The 22,415-nt window shown below is 40.7% G+C and overlaps 1 protein-coding gene across 6 annotated transcripts in view; it reads right to left on the bottom strand.

The window, feature by feature from the left end:
- The window catches only part of GRIK1 (glutamate ionotropic receptor kainate type subunit 1), a 546,361-nt gene that overhangs the window by 8,967 nt on the left and 514,979 nt on the right, over nt 1–22,415 (bottom strand). For all 6 annotated transcript variants that reach the window (XM_075543397.1, XM_075543399.1, XM_075543398.1 and 3 more), the window contains 2 exons: nt 19,652–19,877; nt 13,144–13,394 (listed from right to left, as the gene is read on the bottom strand). In XM_075543397.1, the coding sequence (XP_075399512.1) occupies nt 13,144–13,394; nt 19,652–19,877 (477 nt within the window). The remainder of the gene's footprint in view (nt 1–13,143; nt 13,395–19,651; nt 19,878–22,415) is intronic.

The raw sequence follows: 22,415 nt of genomic DNA, 5'->3' as shown, positions 1-22,415 counted from the left end.
TCACCCCCACTTTATCGCAACCCATGAGCTGGCAGCCACTCATTGCCTGCACTGGCCATGCGTAAACTGGCTCACCCTATGTAATCCTTCCCTCTCTACCTCTCTTTCCCCCTTCTTGCTAGAGAAAAGAGCCTTTGTTAACTAATTTCTACTGACTCCCTTTAATGCCATGCTTTCTATACCTCTTGGTCTTTTTTGCTTGTCCCTTTGCCTTATGTCATCTTTGCTCCACAACTGGGGTCCAGTGGGAACACCTTGACCTTTCAGACGCTTCCCTGGTTCCACAAATGAATGCACATAGATCACTTGTTTTCTTGTCAGTTGTCCCTAAGTCTGTTTCTGACCTCAGGCAACCCTAGACACAATAGAAAGAAACACTGTCTGGCCTGGCATGATCAGTTGTGAATTGGATCACTGTGATCCACAGTACATTCTGGGCTTTTCTTTTTCACAAGTAATTCACCAAGCCTTTCTTCCTACTTTAGTCTGAAACTCGGTAAGCATCATAACACCACACAAATTTCCCCCGACACATGAATGGTGGCCTCTCATGCTGTGCACTGAAGGGACTCAAACAAGAGTCTCAGCCATGGAAGGGGAGAATTCTACCATCAAACCACTGTTGCCCTCAGGGTAGGCATGCTATAAAATGAAAAATGGGGTCAATGTTGTAGTTTTAAGTACTTAAATGGACTTTTCTGGATCTAAAGCAGAAACTGCCATCTTTGAAGCTATTAATTACAGCAGCCAGGTGTTTGAAAGAAGTAAAGAGAAGTTATTTTAGAGTGTCGAAGTTTGCCTTTAGATCTTAGCATATTGGGTTGGGATGGAGGAGCCCTTTATCTGTACTCAAGGAGAACATTCTAGCAGATTATAGCAGTCTTCCCCAGAGTTGATATCTCCCTGAGTACCTGAGAAGAAACCCCAGGCTTGCCTCTTCTGGGGTCAAACACCCACAGTGTTAGATAAGAAAGGGCCTGGTAGGGTTGGGGACCTGTGATCACAGGAAATTTGTGCCTCACACTTTGCCTAGACCTCTCCGAGGATTCAGTCATTCAAAAGAAGAAATATCTTCAGAGTCGTTCACCAGGATAGCCTGAGCCTGTTGTCTGAGACTCCCAGGGTGCCCAGAAGGAAGCTGAGAAGTGCCCAAACAAGCCTTGCCCCAGAAAGAGGCATGAAAGTAATGGCAAGTGAGCTGGTAGGTGAGGAGAGATTGCAAACGACTGTCCAAAACTAATGGCCAGAGAGAAACACTGTATAGCATTTCATTGGTGTAACCTTATGGAAACAGATCACCAAACCTTTCTTCTGTAGCACCCAGGTGACTTTGAACTGTCAACCTGTATGTCAGTAGCTGTTGCTACCAGGTACTGTTGAAGGTGACACCTATATAGAGTGGAATTGCATGTTTCCTGGACCATTGTTTCAGGCACTGTGTCGATTCATCTTCTTAAGGTCTTTCTCTTTTTTTGCTGATGTGCTACTTTGCACAGCTTGATGCCTTTTCCCAAAAACTGGTCCTTCCTGATAATGTGTCCAAAGAAAGTGAGAAAAACGCTCATCATTTTGGCTCCTAAGGAATATTCTGGCTAGAGTCGAGTGTAAATTGGCTACACTATGGGGGACGTAAAAGCTTTTGGTAGGTCTTTCATATTCCCAGGACAACAGCTTCCCTTGTTTAAAAATGGCAGAAATGTGGCTGTTAAGAGCGATCTAAATGTTTGTTCTCTGGAGTCGCTGGTAGAGGCCAACATGGCACTCTTGTCCGGCATTCTGGGTTCTCCGACCTTTCCCTACCATTTCTGAGACTGTCTCAGCTTCTGTTTCTGCTCAGGGTTTGTGCTCTAACTCCAAAGGTTAGCCTCTAATGTGTGTGATCATGCCTCTGTGCTTAAGGCCTGAGATGATATTGCTGCGGATTGGCTTTCCCTCTCCTCCTGGAGAAGACCTGATTGTCCTATCAACTCGGAGTCTGGCTCACCAATTACTGCCCCCTGCCCACCCCCCGTCTTGGTACCTGGGGGTGTCAGAGTAGCAGTATGCTCCTTAGGATGTCCAGGGGTGATTTTAGAAGCAGACCTCTAGGTCTTTTTTCCAAGGAGCCTCCAAATTCCAACATTGTTTTGGTTAGCAATTAACATCTTAATTTCGATCACACAGTGACACCAAAAGGCTGAGACAAGGTGACAAAAATAAGCGTCCCTTGAGGTAAATTTAGTCTGACCCAGGCCTTTGTTATCCACAGAGCACCCTTAACCTACATGTAAGAGTCCTTGGGGAACCGGCTAAGTTGATGTGTAGCCGCTACAACTTTTTATATGTAAAATCTATATCGTTATAACACCAGGAATAAAAAAAACCAATTTGATGCCTTTGTTTCATTATAAAAACTCACCTTAGCCTTTAAACTTAAGGAATTGCTAGTGGGACTTATCAATTATTGTTATTATTGTAATTATTTTGAGTCTAACACTTACGGGTAGTTTTTGGCTTTGGTTTACTAGCTCAATTAATCCACTCTGCTCCCACTTCCCTTACCTGCTTATTTCCCAGAGGCGTCTGAGTTTCAGGGAGAGTTTTTATGGGTATCAACGATTGTGAAAACGGTAGTTCCCTGACCCTCCTCTGTCATCTTGACCTCCACAGGAGCACACCATCCTCCTAAACCATGAACAAAGCTCTCTGCCGCTACTGTATCCTCGGTGATGTCCATGGTCTCTTTCTTTCTGTAACAGGTTCATGCGCTTTGCATGTTCTGATTTTTCTTCAACTTTAATCTGCAGTCTTTTCCGATCTTTCAAAAAGCTCTCTTGGTTGGGAAGGTAGCCGGAGTCTTTAGATGTTTCCTTGGAACACGGTGGAGTAAGTGGACTCTGGGAAGCTGTTGTGACTCATTGCCTAGATGTTGTTATTCTGCCCTTCAGCTGACAATGAAAGCAAGTATTTGCTGCAAAGTTTTTCCACCTCCCGACCTACATACAACCTGTGACAATGGCATTGCTCTTCATGGCTGCTCTTGCACTTTTTGGAGCTTCTATATTTCTGTCTTCCAAATTAGGACTTGGCTCAGGAAGGCTCTCAGGGACTCAGGGAGCATCTAAGTGTTAATGACTTTGCTCCAAATCTCCATTTCTTTCCTACTGGTCAAAAACTAGTCTAAAGTAGGAAAACATCATCATTTGTGTTTTTCCAACCTTAGTCTTCTAGGTTTTAGCTCTTGGGAATTAAAGATAAATTTTCTGAATTTAAAGAGCTGCCTTACTGAAAAACCTATAGCTGGCCATTGTTAGTCACGCTTTCCAAGATGGTCGTTTTAGCTATCAAATTTGAATGGCAAAAGTTTACTTTTAAGGATTCAGCATATAGAAGGGTTCTTTATTTGCCCCCAAGGAGAAAATGACATCCCGATGGTTGAAGAATGCTCAGGAAAGAATCTCTCATTTGCCAGGCCACTTCCTGGGACCAAATGTGCATGTTTTCATTAGAAGTCTTCGAGCTGGTTCTGAATCATAGTGATCCTGGGTCCCACAGATGAGACACTGCCCCGCCTGCACAATTGTGGTTACGTCTGAGCCTATTGTTGAGGTGACCGTGTCAATCCATCTTGCCAAGGGGTAAGAGTACTTCTTTTTTGGCTCCTCTTTACCAAGCATGAGGTCCGTCTCAGGGCGTGGCCCACCCAGATTACATTATGTTAGCAGCATTCTGACCATACATCTTTCAAGACAGACTTGTTTGTTTTTCTGGCGATCCATGGTGCTTTCGACCCTCTTCGCATCGCTTTTCCTCCCATAGAGAGGGATACAAAAAAGACCACGATAGGTTCAGGAACCTAAGAACACAGGGAAATGTGCCACTATCTGCTAGGACTCTGAGGAACCTATAGGCTCGTCCAGGTCAAGGTCAATTCCATTTCTGTAATCATCACTGTTATACTAATGATTTGCTTGTGACTGATTCTATGAGGATCCTTTTCTTCTTGATGGTTAATTGTTGTTTATTTTTTTCTCTATCCAAGTAGACTTTTCCATTCTAAAATATTAGCAGGGCAAGATAATTTTATTTCAACAAGAATATAATGTGTTCAAAATAACCACAGGATCATATTGAATATACCCAAGCCCCTAAAACTCTCTGCCAGTGACTTGATTCGATTCTTACTTATAGCAACACTACAGGACAGAGGAGAACTACCTCTTTGAGTGTCTGAACCTGTAACTCTTTAAGGGAGTGGAAAATCTCATCTTTGTTCTTGGGGGTGGCTGATGGTTTTGACTTGCTGACCAAACTTGCATGTTTTCATTAGAAACTGTTAGCAGACTCAGGCAGAACCACTTTGCTGCCATGACTCACTCATTATTAAACATAAATATGTCTACAGTATGTTTTGCACAGATGCCACTTTTCAATTTCCTTCTTACTTTTTATTTTGCTGTGGTTGATAATAGTTATGGCAAGTTGATTCTGATACATGAACACCCCAGGTATCTTGATGTAGAACTGTGTCCCACGGGGTTTTCAAGGGTGTAACTGTTCAGAGATACATGGCCAGGCCTTTCCTCCACGATGCCTCTGGCTTGTCTCAAATGGTCAGTCTTCAGTCATCTAATGTTTAACCATTTGTGCCCTCTTACTACTCCTTTACTTTCTACTAGACTTAAAAAAAGTCATCACGGTTGGAATATATTTCTGACACAATGTTCTTTTTCTACAGATGAGGAAATTAAAGGTGAGGGTGGTGACGTGGGTTGCTCAAAGACACATAGCCAATAATCAGGATGGGAACATGGATTCTTGGCGTGTGATTCCCGGGTCATCTTTCCACTGAGTCACACACATGTTTCAGAGTCTGTTTTAAACCATCCTTATAGATGTTGCAAAAGAAATTTCTAAATGGATGTTAATTAGTTCCTGGTTTCTTTGATAATTAATGAATGTTTGGGTTTCTAGGCAAAGGAATCTCTTTGCACAATTACAAAATGTAATGAAGACACTTCAAGTCTCTTGCTAAATAAATGGCTCTGGCTACACAAAAAAACCACCGACATTTTGGAAGCATCTGTGAAATATTCCAAAGGACTTTGAGAGAAAAAAATTACTTCTGAGCTAAGGCAGATTATCAGTGGATAGTTTTTTAGTTTACATGATTGGTAAAGACTAAACAATGAGCAACTTGCTTTTTTGTAGCTGAGAAATCTGAATATTTGAAGGTTGAGAGCTCCATTCAAATGAAAAATGAGCAGGAAGACAATTTTGGTGGAAATTAATTGATTGGAAACCCTAGAGTGTCTTCATTACATCATCTGGGCCATGCTCATTCTTTTGTACTTATCTTGTGATATAGATACATACCAGTGTAATTTGGTATAGATACATACCAGTGATATAGATACATACCAGTATAATTTGGCCAATTATCTGTATAAAGTCTGGCAACTCCAAATTTTGTATTTTCCAGGGTGTGAAACCACACAGCGCGTTTGCGGTGTTGGTTTTATATTGCAAGAATGCCCTCATGTTTGCAAATGATATATCTTTGAAAATTTAAAGGAGAATCCCATTTTTCAAGATAGCATTCCCTTCAGAGAGGGTTTTGAAAGCAAAAATGATTTTAATATGCTTGTACATCTGGACATAAAATTCCATAAATGTGAGAAGCATAATGAGATGGTTCCTAAAGGGAAGTTAAAACTGCAGCATCGAGCAGAAATTTTTCATTATCTCTAAGAGTTAATTAATAATACCATTTGGCACAGTTAGATGTGCAGGAAAGAGCACAGAAAGAATGCTTTGCTTTCCTTTGGCTCTCCAAGACTCTTCGGGCTACTTTTAAATTGCTTACTAGGTTGCGGATTTTGTAGCATAAAGGTCATGTGCTAGGAAACTAATTGGGATTCATTGTACCACTGCTTTGCCACAGATGGCCCGTATAGAGTATAATATAATGCTCATCAAATTCAATAAGGTTATTTGAAAATAATTTTCCTAGGCTAGGCTTATAATCACAATATCCTGCTTATTTTCCTCAGGGCAAGATCCTTACCTAATATATATTCCTGGGGTAGGCCAATTTTGCTGGGAAAATTCTAAAATAGTTCACTGTTTTACTGTAGTTTAACTAGGCTAGAATAGACTTGCTAGGACACAACTAGGAAGCAATAAATTATTTATGATTTATTGAGGATTGATAGTTGAGAATGCTCAATCCTTTAATACCACTCAGATTTCTTCTTAACCTTATACAGTAGTTCTCAGAGTTTGGTCTATAGATAACCTACTAGGTTTAATACAAACCTATTCAAGATAATTTAAATGAAAGGTCATGCATACTAGAAATTTTAAGTAAAAGCAGTGTATTTAGGATGATTACAGAAAACTAAGAAAAGCTAGTTTAAAACATCTCTTATATCAAAGATAGTTTTAAGAAATCTGATATATAACATCTACTATTAAATAAACTACTATATTTAGTATTAGTATGAAGAATTCATGAGTTAAACTGAGTTTTAAAGCCTTCTTATAGGGAATACACAAAACCAAACCCAAACTAATGGCTGTTGAGTCAATTTCAACATCTAGTGACCCTATAGGACACATTAGCACTGTGCTTTAGGGTTTCCAAGACTGTAAGCCTTTGCAGGAGCAGAAAGCCTCATCTCTCTCCTTCAGGGAGACCCTCAGTGTTTGAACTGCTGACTTTGCACTTAACAATGCTTGACTAATGCTGGAACCATAATACCACCCGGCTCCTTTGTATTAGAGATTGTTTTAATACTAACTCATGAATATCACCTAACATTGGAAAAAACCATTATATCTCTACGACTTTTTATAAAAATGAATGTTTTCAAAATATTGTGAGGATATAATTTTGACTTTATAAAAAATGCGTATCTCTGACGACGACTGCTGTGTCGGAAAATCTAGAGGTGACTTGTGATGTAAACCCCTGTCAGAATGAATCACTGGAAAAATGAAGTCCTTCGATGTTTCCCCACTCATTTTCAAGCCTGTTTTATAAGTTTCATTTAAAATTTAGTGGCCCCTCCCAGAGAATCACTGTGATCTTAGCAGTCATCGACCAGATAGCAGGAATCAGTTGTTTCTGAACATGAACGGAGGAAGCGCTCGGGAAGAGTGAGAACCTTCCCTGTCTGGCACGAGTGGAGCATCTCCCAGGGAGAAAATGGCACAGAGATGGTTGGAAATTGCCTACTTGATGGCTTTCATAATTTAAAATAAGTATGAAGAGATGACTTTCTAATTGACAAGTAAAGGTGAAGATTATTTCCTGGATATTATGACATTTCTATCTCATATTATTTCTTCTTGAGTTATCAGTTGAAAGGGCCTACTAAATATTGAATGTTAGATATGCATTATGAAAATTGATTGGTATTATTAATCCTAATTCCAAAATTATCAATAGACAGCAAGGATTTATTGAGTGTCATTTATAGGTGCAGTGATATGCTTTAAAGCTTTGCCAACTGTGCTACCCTTTAGGAAGAACTGGCCATCCCTCAATGCTATCATCGCCTTGAAGTCTTTCCAGACTACTTAGCATTCCTAAAGGTAAGGACTTGAAGTTCTGCTCTAGATTCTCAAAAATAGCCTACTTGGGCCCAATAGTGTTGGCCTTGGTTTCTAATCCTTCAATAAGGAACAATGGACTTAGAGTTTGAACCTCTAGCTTGTAAAATCACCTTTCCAAAGCAGGTTATTTTTTAAGATGTTTCATAACATTTGCTTGCTGTTCATGTCGTATATTTTTATTTTATTTAGAAGGAACCCACATTTGTTAACCAAATTTATTAACAAGGCTTTAAAAAATTGTCACATGATATATGCCATTATATAATTTCACCTAGGAGTCCTGGTGGCTTAGTGGTATATATTCTGTCGTGATCACAAAGGTCAGCTGTTCGAAACCATCAGCCACTTTCCTGAGAAAAAGACCAGGCCTTCTACTCCCGTGGAATTACAGTGTCAGAAACTCAGGGGGAGGGGGGGGCGGGGCGCAGGGTCATTATAAGTCAGCATTGACTCAATGGCAGTGAATGTCAATGTGAAGTTGGCAGTGTTATCCCCATGTTATAATTGATAAGTTGAGGCTGAGACCAGTTACAGATGCAACCCAAGGACAATGATAATGAATGCCATTGCTCATTGAAGAGCTTCTATGTAAAGGCAAAGTAGTTTGCACATTATTATTGGATGAGACAAACATTATCAGAATGTGTTTCCTGGGCTGTTATCTAGGGGCCTTTTGTTAGTCCAGATGCTTTAAGGAAGATTGTTGTCTAATCTCACTGCTCTTGAATCAGTTTCGACTCACAGTAGCCCTATGCAGGGGTTCTGAGGCTGGTCTCTTTACATCAGTGGTTCTCAACCTTCCTCATGCCAAGACCCTTTAATACACTTCCTCATGTTGTGGTGACACCCCCAACCATAAAATTATTTTTGTTACACTTCATCATTATAATTTTGCTACTGTTATGAATTGTCATATAAATATCTGATAGGAAGGATGTATTTTCATTGCTACAAATTGAACATAATTAAACCAGAGTGATTCATCACCAAAATAGTAAGTATATATTGTGAAATATTAATTTCTAAGTACAAATCAATTCAATGTCTTAAAGCATGGTGTAGCATGGGTAACAGTCTTCACGCCGAGTACGCACCAGGTACTCGTATGAGGGTGTATCTGCATGTAGGCGGACCCGCCTGGAGATGATAGAGGTGCGGTATCTTGGTTCCTAAGGCCATCAGAAATATGGGTTTTTGAATGGTCTTAGGTGACCTCTGTGAAAGGGTCATTCGACCTCCAAAGGGGTCGTGACCCACAGTTTGAGAACTGCTGCTCTACAGGAACAGATTTCACTGGCATCGAGTGGATTCTGACTCATAGCAACCCTATGGGTTTCCAAGAATGTAAATCTTTATAGGTGTAGAGAACCTTATCTTTCTCCTATGGAGAGGTAGTTGGTCTCAAGCTATTGACCTTGAGGTTAGAAGCCCAACTCATAAACCCTTTTGCCACGAGGGCTCCTACAGGACCAGAGAGCTTCATCTCCTCTACATAGCAGCTGGTGGATGGATATGGCCCAATGCTTATCCGATCCTGCCGTCAGGGTTCCTTGGCGATCTAATAGGTTAGAGAAATTCTGAATGCTTTTTCATTTTGTTGGAAATTTTCAATGTGTGAGACTGCATTAAACACCCTGAGATATAATGTAGTAAAGAAATATTTAGTGGGGTTCCCCAGAGGTTATTTTACCATGAGAGTTTTATTTAATAGCTCTTGCCACAGAAATCCATTTTGAAAAATCCTCCCTTCCAAACAAACTTATGATCTGGAAATTCTGCCTCAGCAAACAAACAAACAACAACAAAAAAACCAAACTAAAACTTTGAAAAGTTTAGTACTAGCCTACAGTCATTCAGCACGTGGCTGTACTAGAATGTAACCCTAATTTTGGCTGACTTAGAAAAGTATTTTCTGATTCTGATGTTTATGATACCAGGTCACAGAATTGTTTGTCTCCTTTTCTTTGTTGGTAAGACTGCGATAAAGTTGATGAAAGGACTGACTGCAAGATTGTCTGTGACATAATTTGGAAAGCCATAAAAACACGATGATTAGACAGTATACTATTTGAAGTACGAGAGAAATATTATTCTTTTGGAAGGGATGATGTCTTTCTCTGAATCTCTGCCTCGCAGGCTTTAAGTATGGTCTTCGTAGAAAGGCAAGTTTTCCGACTTAGTGTTACTTTGAGAATCTCCACGTGATTCACCACGCTTGAAAGTTCTGTTAGCACTCTTCTGGTTTATTTGTAATCCACGGGAGGGTAAACATAGGCACCTTGCGGTTTCCACACAGTGGATCAATGAACAATGGAACTAAGAATAATGTCATGTTTATACTAATTTCTGATACCATTGTTTACGAAAATGCAAACCCTGCTTTAGGGCAGATACTATGTTGTCAATCACAGCGAATAAAGCATAATGTGAGTTATAGGTATCCTCTTCATAACACATTTAAAGCAGAAAGCAAACCTGAGAAACAATCAGGGAAAGAATCAACTTTCCTGAACACAGCTTGATGGGGTCAACCTAGAGTTGATTGGAGAGAACTGTGATTCAGAAACTGGAACCCATTTCAAGCTAAACAAAGAGAAGGCAAAATGCTACCTGATTGCACAGAAGACTTATCGCTAGTTAAGAGGAAAACATTTTTGGGGATCACGTCAGGAGTCAAAAGGTAATCTCATTAAAGAGAACAAAGACCAACTGAGCCCAGATTGAGGGAAGATGGAAGGCATCTTAACTATGCAGAAAAAATAGGCTCAGGAAAAACCTGCAGACATCCTCCCTTACAACAAATTAAGTATGCGGTGGGCCCTCCATGTCACCAGACCAAGTGAGAGTGGGCAATATTTACAGCACTTTGAATGGAAGTGGAAAATAAATCTACAGAGCTCTGTGTAACTAATGTGTATGGAAATTCTGTCCTCTATTTATTTTCCTCCCTTGCTCTTCCCACACACAATGCGCTGGGAATGAATTAATCAAGGCAGAAGATGCAGAGAAGTGAGTGTCAAAGTGCCAATGCTCAGGACAGATTGCTCAAGAACGGCCTAGGTGAGTGGGATGGCGAATGAAATAGCACCTTGGGAGAAGACGTTCTTCAGTGCAATGAATGAGAGCCGATGAGAAGATGAAATACATCAGTTCATAGCTCAGGACTTTGCTGGGAACTTACAGGAAATAATAGATAGTTTGACTTGAAAAAACACAGTCCTTTGAGACTCTAAGAACACGGTCTAGCTGAATTTAGAGAGGATTGCTAAGCTCTAAAAGTAAATGTGATTGGATACCATGATGCTAATGAATCTCTACCCATTCTTGGCTATGTTGTCTAATATCCACCATAGTTTACATTTTCCTGTGACACCAAATGCTTCAAGTTTAGTTTTGTTCTTTGACTGTTTTCTGCCTTTGAAATCTATGGCATGAGTCTTACCCTAAATGATACAGTTTCAATAGAGTAATCAGTCTGAATGAGAGATTATCATTCCTATGTGCCAGGTGCTTCCTGGGAGGACATATATGCTTGGGTCAGTTTGAAAGTGTGTGCTCTACCAAACGCAGGAGACCCAGAGAAAGGAACCGGAGGAAAGGACTTCACAAAAATGGAAAGAACTTTACAAAATTGGCATTTTGTTCTCATGCTTTGCACTTTTTAAAGTCTGGGTCTCCTTTTTTCATGAAAAAAGAGTTGCTTATTTTTTAGTGCAGAAAGGGAGAACAAAGGTAACCCCTCAGGGACGATCATTCTCTCCAGGGAATAGCAGGGAACACACATATGTAAGAGTTGAATGATCCTAAAATGTTCCTCTTTGGCCACAAATGCACACCTGTTCCCAATGTCTTGAAGAAATTCTAAAGGATTGGGGAATTACTGCTATTTATGCTGAGCTCCAGATATCATCAATAACACCGATTAGCAGGAACAATTTCCACTGGACACACCATTATTTTTAAACTGATTACACAGTATGAACTGAGGACTGTGTCCGAATCCCTCTCTCCCTCCTCTCGAATTAATTTTCCACCTTCTAAATCCGTAGATAAAGTGGCTCCAGAGGTGGAGCTGGGGGGATGGGTTTGCTTACATTGTAGTCCATAAAAGTAACAAAAGCCTTGGCATGCAGCAGAAATGTGAGGAAAAGGAAGAACAGAGAAATGAAGGTCAGAACTAACAATGAAAATCTAATGAAAAGTTCAGTCACACGAAGCTGACAATTATGAGAAGCACATTAAAGCATAACATATACAAGCTTTTATTTTAAAAATTAGTTGCATAAAACAAGACACCTCCCGAGAAAGTTGAAATTTAAAACAAAGCAGATCAGCCCCCTCTCCCTTTTAATTGAATACAGTTTCCTCTACTCAGGTCTACGAAAAGGTACTCAATGTTCTTATGGTTGCTGTAAAATTCTAGGGAAGGTTTTGGTTGATGATGAGAAACTATATTCTAGTCGATTATCTCCAGCTTTTGTTGTTGGAGGAATTATCTACTTAAAGGAAACACAACTAATGTCAATTAATTAATCCCAACTGGGCACCTTCTGTGCAGGCCCAGTGGAAAATGAAAATGCGGTGCTCCTTGTTAAGAACTTTTAAGTACTTCAAGACTACGATAGCTGAGCACGAAGCTGCATATGGATCCTGAGCCATTACCCACATTGCATGCCCAAGTTACTAAGCATTTGAAGTATTCGTATTCTAACACTATTTAATTGACAAGGTGGTCTCCTGAGTCACAATGGCCAAGAGCTATAGTTATTAGAAAATACTCTATGTAGGACGAATGGCCTAAATAAGAATAATCTTATACAAATGAATGTTACGCTCCCAAGACCGTTTCCTTCAAAAATAGGAAACAAGAGTCAACTCTTGGTGATTGTTAAAGTCATTCTGTGGTCCAAAATACAATTTTGGAAAATAAGGCCTATAGCAGACTTTCTTGTCATTTTGTGTCATTTATCATTTTTCTGCCACCACTACCACCAGCACCAGCATCACCAACCAAACAATGACAACAACAACAACTTTTGGATGAATTATCTTTCCATGCATGGTATTTGTTAGAGGTGAATGCTTCATTTCAAAAGACGACTTTTATGTCTTTATATCATTGTTGTTATGTTAATGTGCTTCCTATCTACACTTCAGGGATGGTCTAATTTTGCTTAAAAGTTTTTTTTATATCTTTTCCAGTTTTGGATTTATTCCTTCCTGGTTCTATCTAGGGTTTCTATCTTTGGAGCGAATAACTGTTTCAGAAATTAGCTGAGTTTGGAATTTCTGTACAGTCATTCCAAGTAGGGCTAATTGGATTTAGTGTAGAATACTCTTCCTTGTCATCAATAAATGATGGGTCTGGAGTGCCAGCAGCACTTGACAGGGATTCACTTGTGCTTTGCTCAAAGTCAAACATGGCTCTCTGGGCATTGGATTCAATAGACTGTCATGAAATAAAGACAACTATCTTTAAAACCTCAAACTTTCAGACAGAAAACTCCAACTCAGACTACCCAGTTCTGGAAAGGGACGACTCACCTGTTCGATATCATTGTTCTTCCTTGCTTTGTATATGAATTCTCCAATGGCTACAAATACAGAAAGGACCAGGCCCGCTGCCAGGACAATGAAGATGCCCCCAATATTTTCTACTCCCAGAGCACTGGCCTCCTTGCTGTCTTCCTCAGGGCAGCCATTGCCCCGCCACCACTTCTCTTTCATCATGTGCAGCTTCCCCTCTTCTTGTAACTGAAGAATAGCAATCGTGATCTTATCCCGGTAAGGAGAGCCTGTAAGGAAGGTCATTTGGAGATTGGTCACCTGCATAATGGTGGAGGCATCAAGAACTAAAATAAGAAACCAGTTGCTTTTGGCTTGATTCCAGCTCATGGTAGCCTCATACCTGGCAGAGTACCACTGTGCTCCGTAGGGTTTCAGCGGCTGACTATTATTTATTATTATTATTATTATTATTGGAAGGAGATGGCAAGTCTTTCTTCTGGGGTGCCTGTGGGTGGACCTGGACCTTTAATCTCTTGTTTTGGTGAACAGCCAGCACATTAACTATTTGCACCACTCTGAGACCCGTTGGCTATTGTGAAGCCTCAATTCACAAAGTGTATAACTAAGGGCTGCAAGATTCCATCTGGCAGCGTCTGAAGTCTGTCAATGAGTAGGGAAAGGATAGCTGGCATTTTGAGATCAACTCTGGCCCTTTCTCTTCCTTTTACATGAAGCAAAACAGAACTGGTGATTCTACCTCAGGCCTCTGGCTGTGGGTGAGCTGTCCATGAGCCTTCCAACCTGAAGGGGTCTCGCTGCTCAGAGCCCACTTTTCCTAGGCTGTGATTTGTTTTAAATTGCATTTCATCGTCCTAAGTGAAGAGCAGAGCATTTCCCCAACCTCGTTATAGTTCAGTTCTAGCCAATAATAGAGCCGGGAAAGGGAGGCATGCCACTTCCAAGCCTGGCATAGCCATTCTCCCCAAAGGATCCTCTAATCTCACTCTTTCTCCCTTGTTCTCAAAGACTCGAAATGAGAGAATTTCACGTCTCTTTGGGTGGTGCCCTCACTCAGCCCCGGCCTTCTATTCAGAGGACTAGTTCGATTCCTGCTGAATGCGCCCCAGGGGCAGCTACCATCTGTCTGTCAGTGGAAGCCTGAGTGTTGTTTTGATGCTGACCACACTCCAGGTGTGCGTCCACACTAAGGTAGACTAGGTCTGGTCCTCTGCTTCCCAAACTCACCAATGAAAATACCATGGATCACAGCAGTCTAAATCCAGGTAGGACTGGGTAATGTTTCTTTCCATTGTTATGGGGCTACCATGAGGCAGAGCCAACTCGATGACAGCTAGCAACAGTAATAGCAATAACAAGAAAATCACCAAAGAGAGCTCTCGTTCCAGAGCAACTGCATGAAGCCCAGCCTCCCTGCCAGCATAGGTCAGACTGAAAATACGGGGATGTTGGCTCTTGCACTTAATCCACGCTGACTAATATACGCCTTAAGGTAAACTGAAGAGCTGACTTTGAACAATGCAAAGGTCCTATCCTATTCATTTGGGCTCAGAGAATTTATAAGAGACTTACTGATGTTATTTATACTCTACCTTCTAATAATGCTATTCGACTTTTACTTTGTTGGTTAGGGAGCACACACTTGTCTCTGAAGTACCTGCTCCTGTAACTCCTACAATATTGGTTCCTATGTTAATCAGCTGAAAGGAAAAGATGAAGCAAGAGTAAGCTTCTTTCACTCAGCTTCTGGGGCACTAAGAATTTTTGTTAACATTTCTTTGAGTCAGTAGAAACGCCGTACACCACAGTTCTGTGCTTACCAACATTGAAGTTCTTTATGGTGGAAGCACATTAAAAAACTGGCATCTTAGAACCAGAAGTGATATTGGGGATTATATGCTCCAGTCCACTGTAGAATTGAATCCATTTCCCACCTGAAAATATGCGTTACTGGCAAAATCAAGAATGGAAATCCATCCTCTTTATTTTTACCCTGTGTTATTTCCACGAATACCCTTCACCCCTTCTCTCTATGCCAGATATTCTGTGGCATGGTTTTTGTTGGTAAACAACTGCTATAAAAGTGAATGAATGCTATAAAACAAAATAAATAATAACAACATAGAAAACAAAATAATAACTGTGAAACGCTTCATGACATGGACGTGTTTGCAAGAGATTACAAAGAGTGAACATTCTACAAGAGGAAGAAGAGGGAAAAAAGGAGGGGGAAAGAGCAAGCTCTTAAGAAGCTCGATGGGTTGTTTAAGTCGCTGACTATAAAAATGATCATCTGACATGTAAACCACTACCTGATTTCCAATAAGAGTTAAAAAAAACAATAGCAGCATAAAAACAACAGTTGCCATTGAGTTGCTTCCTGCTTCTGGTCACTCCCTGAATTTCAGAGGACTGTGCTGGTTAGCGTTTCCAATGGCTGTGGTCTTTCATAAGGGCATTGTGAGGACTGCCATCCAAGGGTGAATCCAAATGGAAAATGCTTTGATTAGTAGCTGACCTTATCCATTTGCACCCCACCCCCCAGAGACTATAGACCAGAAAGGCAGACTTCTAACAAGTGTGGTCTCTTCCCTCATTCCTCCCCAGATTCTCCAAGCGTAACTGTCAGCCTGGACAAGACAGCTGAAAAGAACAGCAAAATGCTTTATTGTGGCAAATTTAATAAAGAGCATGGATTTGGGGGTGAGAAAGTGACTCTCAAAAGTCAAATAATGACCAGTGTCCACTCTGTTGTTGATCGGTGCCATCAAATCAATTCCAACTCATAGGGTTCCTCTGTATAGCAGAGAGAAACACTGCCCGATCCTGTGTCAGTATCCACAGGAGCAGGATTAATTTATCCGCAGCGTATAAACAAGCAGCGAACCAGGAAAACTTAGCTTTCGTGCACACCCAGTCTTCAAAGAGCCATTCTGAGGGTCAGGCTGCAGCTACAATCAGAGCACTATCCCAGTGGACACTCCGTAGCTGTTGATGGATGCTCTCCTTCTGCCTTCAGGGTGAACAGTGCTTATAAGGCATTCCAGACAGATGGGGTCTCATCTCTGTGTAAAGAGGGTCTCGGAGGAAAGTAATTGCCAGCCTTCTTGTATCCTGCTTCAGCCAAACTGCTCTCACGCTCCTGGAGCTCTATTTTAAATCCCTCAAGATACGCATTTCCAGACTCTAAGTCAAGTCTTCAGCTTTGTGTCTTGCCTGTCTGCAAGTATGGGTAAGAGTTTGAACTCCAGAGGGAGTCAACGCGGACAGGACTGGGAGAGTGTACAGAATTAAAATCTATATACATCAGAATAAACTTCAGCACCAATCTTTGTTGTTGTTACTTAAATGGATGAGGTGACATTGGGAGTTATTCATTTCAAGTCACTTGAGAAAATATATATGTAGAGACACAGACACACAGATCTTCCTGAATAGCAACTGATCTTTCTTAAAGAGTCAATTCATCACAGAAGAAATATGTCTCAAATTTATCCAACAGCTGTATTCCCAGGGGATGCAATCTCTCTGAGGATGGCCATCTGTTCCAATTATTCCTTCATTGTTTGGGGTTTAAAAGCATGACAGGTTTATAACCTCTATGAAAAATTCTGAAATTATATTATATATGTACACACACACACACACACACACATTGGTGGGGAAGGAAGGATTTTCAGCATGGAAACTTTTATGTCCGAGTGTGGGTGAAGTTGGCAAATGTAGAAGGAACAGGTCCATTTCGATTTCTCTCTGTCATATTGTATGAAGCGTAGTGATATTCAGCCACGATCCCCAGAAGGCAGAGTGAGTGATGTTTAAAGCACTGAATTGATGCATGAAAGTTGCCGAAGGGAACTTCTATTTCTTCAGTCTTCTGATCAGACTATCAGGTGTTTTGTCTTTGGAGTTCTATTCCATTCTGTGGACAGAATGAATGCCCATTGATGTCCTCATAGTAAGTCGAAAATGCCCTGGGACGACCCATGTTGTTATTTCCCATCACTGTCACCAGAAGTTAAAACCGGTGGGAAAAGAGGGGCATTGACAGGTTAGGGGTGAATTCAAGGGGTAGTTTTTCAACTTTATAGTTTGAAGGTTTCATCCTATGATGAAACTATTTTCTGAGGAGTTGCAAAATATACGAAAATAAATCCCAGGCCCTTGCTGCTGTAAAGAGTAAGGCATAACCAACCATTCCTGTTGTTCTTGTCTGAATTACAGTCCATTTCAAATCAGCAATGTTGAGATGTTATAATAAAAAAGTCTTTCTAACTTTCCTCATCACTGTTAAGAAAATGAAGTGATAAACTGGTGAGGAAGAGAGGACATACTTTTAAAATTAAAACGTCCCACTGTGCCCTTTCAGTTAGTGTTTAACAATCCCATGAAGTCCTCCGCAGCGTGTACTACTAAATTATCAGAGAGCCCTTCATTTGGGAAAACAAATGAAAAGATACAATTCAGTGGTACTATTGATATTTGCATCAGGAAGAGTTATTTCTGATAAACTGAAAAAAAGCAGTTACCTGTGCCCTAACTCATTCATTTTGCAGATGCAAAATAATTATAAGGCTAATTTCTTTTTAGAAAATATTTCTGACCCTGGTTAGTAAGGGGTTGACCTTATGTGCTTAATGAAATTTGTACAATCGAAACCAAACTCACTGTCATTAAGGTTATTCCAGCCCATAGTGAGCCTACAGGATAGAGAAGAACTCTCCCTGTCGGTTTCAAGGATGTAAATTTTGCAGGGGCAGAAAACCTAATTTCTCTCCCATGGGATGTGGTGAGTTTGCTCCTCTGACCTTGAGATTAGCAGACCAAAGCATTGTATCACCAAACCAAAGTCACTACCATCGAGTTCATTTTGATTCATAGTGACCCTATAGGACAGGGAGACCTGCTTCAGGGGGTTTCCAAGACCATCATTCTTTATAGGAATAGAATGTCCCTTCTTAGTCCAGAGGAATGGCTGGTGGTTTCAAACTGCCGACCTTCCGGTTAGTAGCCCAAGCTGTAACGATGACAGTGAGTTTGGTTTGGATTATACACCATTGGGCTAATACTCCTTAAAATTAGTATCTCTCTTTCACTGCCATCTGGTCAATGCTGACACCTAGTGACTTCCCTGTGGGTTTCCAAGACTGTAGCGGTTTATAGGAGTAGAATGCCCAGTTGTTCTCCCACAGTGCTGCTGGTGGTTTTGAACAGGTGACCATGTGGATGGAAGCCCAATGAATAACCACTACATCACCAGGTCTCTTTAAAAATGAGTAGAAGATGCATAAATAAAAACACTGGGAAAGTTGACTTAAAAATAGGTGGAATATATGGTTGTCCTACACTCACATTCCCACACCCATGGGTGCCATCAACTGCTGTGAGCGGCGGTGCCTGCTCTAGATAAATCATGTGCTCTCCAGTTGTGCATAGTTGCCACCATTCCCTACTGCCTCCTCCCACAAAGAGGTTTTATCAATTGTCATCATTGTTTGTCCTCTGAAAATGCTTGAATTTATGATCCCCATGTAATTTTGAGGCTCAGATTGGAAAATCCTTTCAACACCAATAGTAAATCAATCAAGCAAATCAGATTTACCTTGACCCTTTAATTACCTGCCTTGCTTGCAGCTAAGTTGTCTGTTTATTGAATTGACTCAGTGGGCTAATATATCTCATAATTCCCCTCCTTTGGAGTGCTTACAACTAATTTCCAATAAATAATCCACTTGAGAAGAGGAGATTGCCACCACACCAGAACCTCTCTATAGAGAAACAGTGGAATGCATGTCTATACTGATGGGGTAATATGGGTCTGTATTCCCCAGGCAATAATGAGAATAGTCTTAAGGAGGGCAATGATACAGGGTCAAAGATTAGGATTATTCTGAAGCTTTATGTAGTCATTGTTGATTGACTCTCACATAATGCCTGACAATGGTAAATTAAATTTTAATCTTTATTGCCATCTAGATGTAAAATTAGCTTTCTTAAAGAATAACTTAAGATAAAAAATTCTAACTGATTTTATGTGTTGATGAAAAAGATGCAAAGCTAAAGTAATTAAAGAGATACTATTATTAAGATGTTTGTTTGGGCTAAAACAGTAAAATCTACCTGCATTTGCTCTATTAGTGGTATAACTTGAAAGAAACAGTGACATCATTGTATGAGTTAAACAGCTGGGATTCTGCAGTTCAGAATGGTGCCTCTGAATGATGGTACAGAGCCTTTCTGAACACAGGCTAGAGAACCGCAAACCCACTCCCTTCCATACTTGGTAATCGGCATTGCTCTCAAATCAAGCCAGTCGCCATAGATTCATGACGACCCCATGCGTGTCAGAGTAGAACCATGCCCCACGGGTTTTCCAGGGCTGTTTCTGTGGAAGCAGATTGCCAGGCCTGTCTTCAGAGGTACCTGTGGTGGCATCACACTTCCACCTTTTTGCTAGCAGCCGAGCATGTTAACTTGTTACACCACCGAGGAACTTCCTCCCAGCTGAATGTATCGCCCCTCTTACCAATCGGCGTGCCTACTCCATAACCTTTGGAGTCAATGAGTCCTCCAATCTGAGTAAGGTTGCAGTTTCTTTGAGTCACATACTCGATGCTGGTGGACTCCATCAGCAGGGCATAGTCGGAGGTGAGCACTCGCTGAATGCCCTCGTCACTGTTTTTCACCAGGGTGGTTTGCTGCCTGCTGCTCATAAAAGCCCACATCTTTTCGTAGGTAGAGATCTTTGATTTCTGTAGGGAGAGAGAGCATAGCCACAGGCAGAAGAGGGCCGAGAGGAAAACAGAGTCCTAAAACTATTGACAGTCCCAGCGGTTCAAATGGTGCAGGGAAGGCTATTTCTTTGCAAGTGGGACACTGGGATTAATTATCCTAGAATATCTTTTGATAGGTGACAAGGGTCTGGTTCTCTACATGACAAGATTTGAAACATATTACTGAGAAAATAGAGGCCTTGGCCAATTGATGTGAGATTGGATCCAGGTCCTTTTTCCCATTTCAGTGCTGGGAGAAAGCTCATTGGGAGCAATGGTGACCGTTTACCTAATGAATGGTGGCCACTTAAGGACAAATTGTCCTGGTCTACTGGGCCAGCAGGTGGGGAACTCACTCTAGCATTCTACTCATTCATTCCACTTCCCTTCAACCACTCAACTTTCACAAGAACTGATTCCTTGCATATATATTTTATTATCTGATATAGCATTCCTATACTGAGAACAGACTTGGCAGAAATCACTTGCTCTCCAAAATACTAAAATCATTGTCTTGGAATCAATTCTAAAAGTCGAATGGTTTCATACAGTTGCAAAGAATGCAGACATTATAGAAGCCAACAGCCACATCTTTCTTCCTTGGTGCATACTGACTGCCGGTATTTCAGTTAGTAGTCACCCCCGTAACCCCTGTGCCACCAGGACCCCTTACTTACTCTGATGTGTTTCTGAAATAACTGGCATTCATGTATTTTCTAGAAGATAAATAAGCTATCAGTACTCCTTTCAAATTAAAATTCAGATTAGAAAACTCTTCATACTATATATATTCAAATTTTAATAGCATCCATATTTGAAGATAATGTGAACAGCTAATTGATCTCGTAGAGTTCTATGATTTTGTTGTTCCCTGTATCTTAAATTTTTTTGATAGAGCCAGCAATGAAATATGTATATTTATATACTACATGTTATATATGTACCGATTCCTACACACTACTGCTCCAATATCTTTCTTACTTAGTTAAAATACACTACTTGACTTCATATTGCTTAAATTTTTTCATTTTTTGAATAGCAGTCTATGATTAGATGTTTTCCATCTTACTTTGTACATCTCCATGACTCCAGTATTTTTTCCTGAATATGTTTTCATTTGGATGAATGCTATCTCTTCATTTCTTTTAAAGATGAAGGAGAGAACAGAAGTCTCTGATCTTTCCCAGCCCAGTCTCATGCTCACATATCGGGGAGCTCCCTGGGCACGCTTCGTGTCTATCATCTCGTGAGCACAGGAAGCTTAATCATGATTCGGGCCACAAGCAGGGAATGGCGTACCTGTGGAATCAACCCTTTCTCACATGGTGATTCATCCTGAACCGCTCCTGAGGGGCTCACTCCACTCTTCACTCTATTTAAGACCTGGGTCAGTGCTGTAGGCTTTATGAGTCAGGGGAGGACAGATGGCTTTATTTTGGATGGTTAGGCATTTGAGGAGCCCCATGAGGATGGCCTTGTGAAACAAACAATTCAATAAACAGTATCTTACACTGATATTGGTATTTTATGGGGCCCATTCTGTTGTGATTATGCCCCTGTGAATTATTCCTCAACCCTGGAGATGTCAGCGATTTGGAGCTTATCTCTTCACAACAAAGGCATGGCTTGGGGTTCAGGGTCAATCCTTTGTTGTCCCGTGCTTTCAGCCTAGAGGAGTTTGGTGATGCTGAAAGTATAACAACAAGGTGCTTGTACAAGTGCGGGAGGTCAGTCTGTCTTTGGGTAGTAAACTCATAGTTCGGGAAGTCAGTCCTCCATCAGAAACCATCTGAAGGGAAAATAATCTTCCTAGAATTATGAAATGTTAAAAGATGCCAGGGACTTTTGAGATTAGCTAATTCTAGCTGCCACTTTCACAAAGAAAGAGTTTGGTCCAGAGCTTAGAGAACTTCATGTTAGCTACAAAGCTATCAGAGCTAATATTGTACCCAGGTCCCCAACAACAACGATGCTCTAATGCACCCTGCTGGTTTCAGGGAAGTGGGTATTCACACTGCCATAATTCTTTTGTGAATAATTTTAATAGTATTTAAACTACTTGTGAAAATACACTTTATATTCATAGATGCATTTCATTATTCCCTGAGGTAGTTTTGTATTTGGTTTCATTTTAATATGATTATCTTTTTTGGGGGGACAGGGTTGTTTGTTTTTGTTATTGTAGTTACATTTTATTTGAATAAATGTTATAAATAATAAAAACAGTGAATTTGGTGGGCCCCTACTCAAGTGCTCCCTCAATACAAGAACACTTTGTTCTAACAATTCGGCAGTCTGAGATGTTCACCTTCCTGGCACGATCACTGAAGACAATGGGTACACAAGCAAATGTGGTGAAGAAAGCTGATGGTGCCTGGCTATCAAAAGACATAGAATCTGGGGTCCTATAGGCTTGAAAATAAACAAGTGGCCATCTAACTGAGAAACAACAAAGCCCACATGGAAGAAGAACACCAGTCTGTGAGATCACTAGGCATCAAAGGGATCCAATATCAG

The sequence above is a fragment of the Tenrec ecaudatus genome, chromosome 2 (assembly GCF_050624435.1).
Source record: "Tenrec ecaudatus isolate mTenEca1 chromosome 2, mTenEca1.hap1, whole genome shotgun sequence".
NCBI lineage: Eukaryota > Metazoa > Chordata > Mammalia > Afrosoricida > Tenrecidae > Tenrec > Tenrec ecaudatus.
The sequence above is the reverse complement of the archived record's forward strand: the minus strand, read 5'-3'. Positions and strand labels throughout refer to the sequence as shown.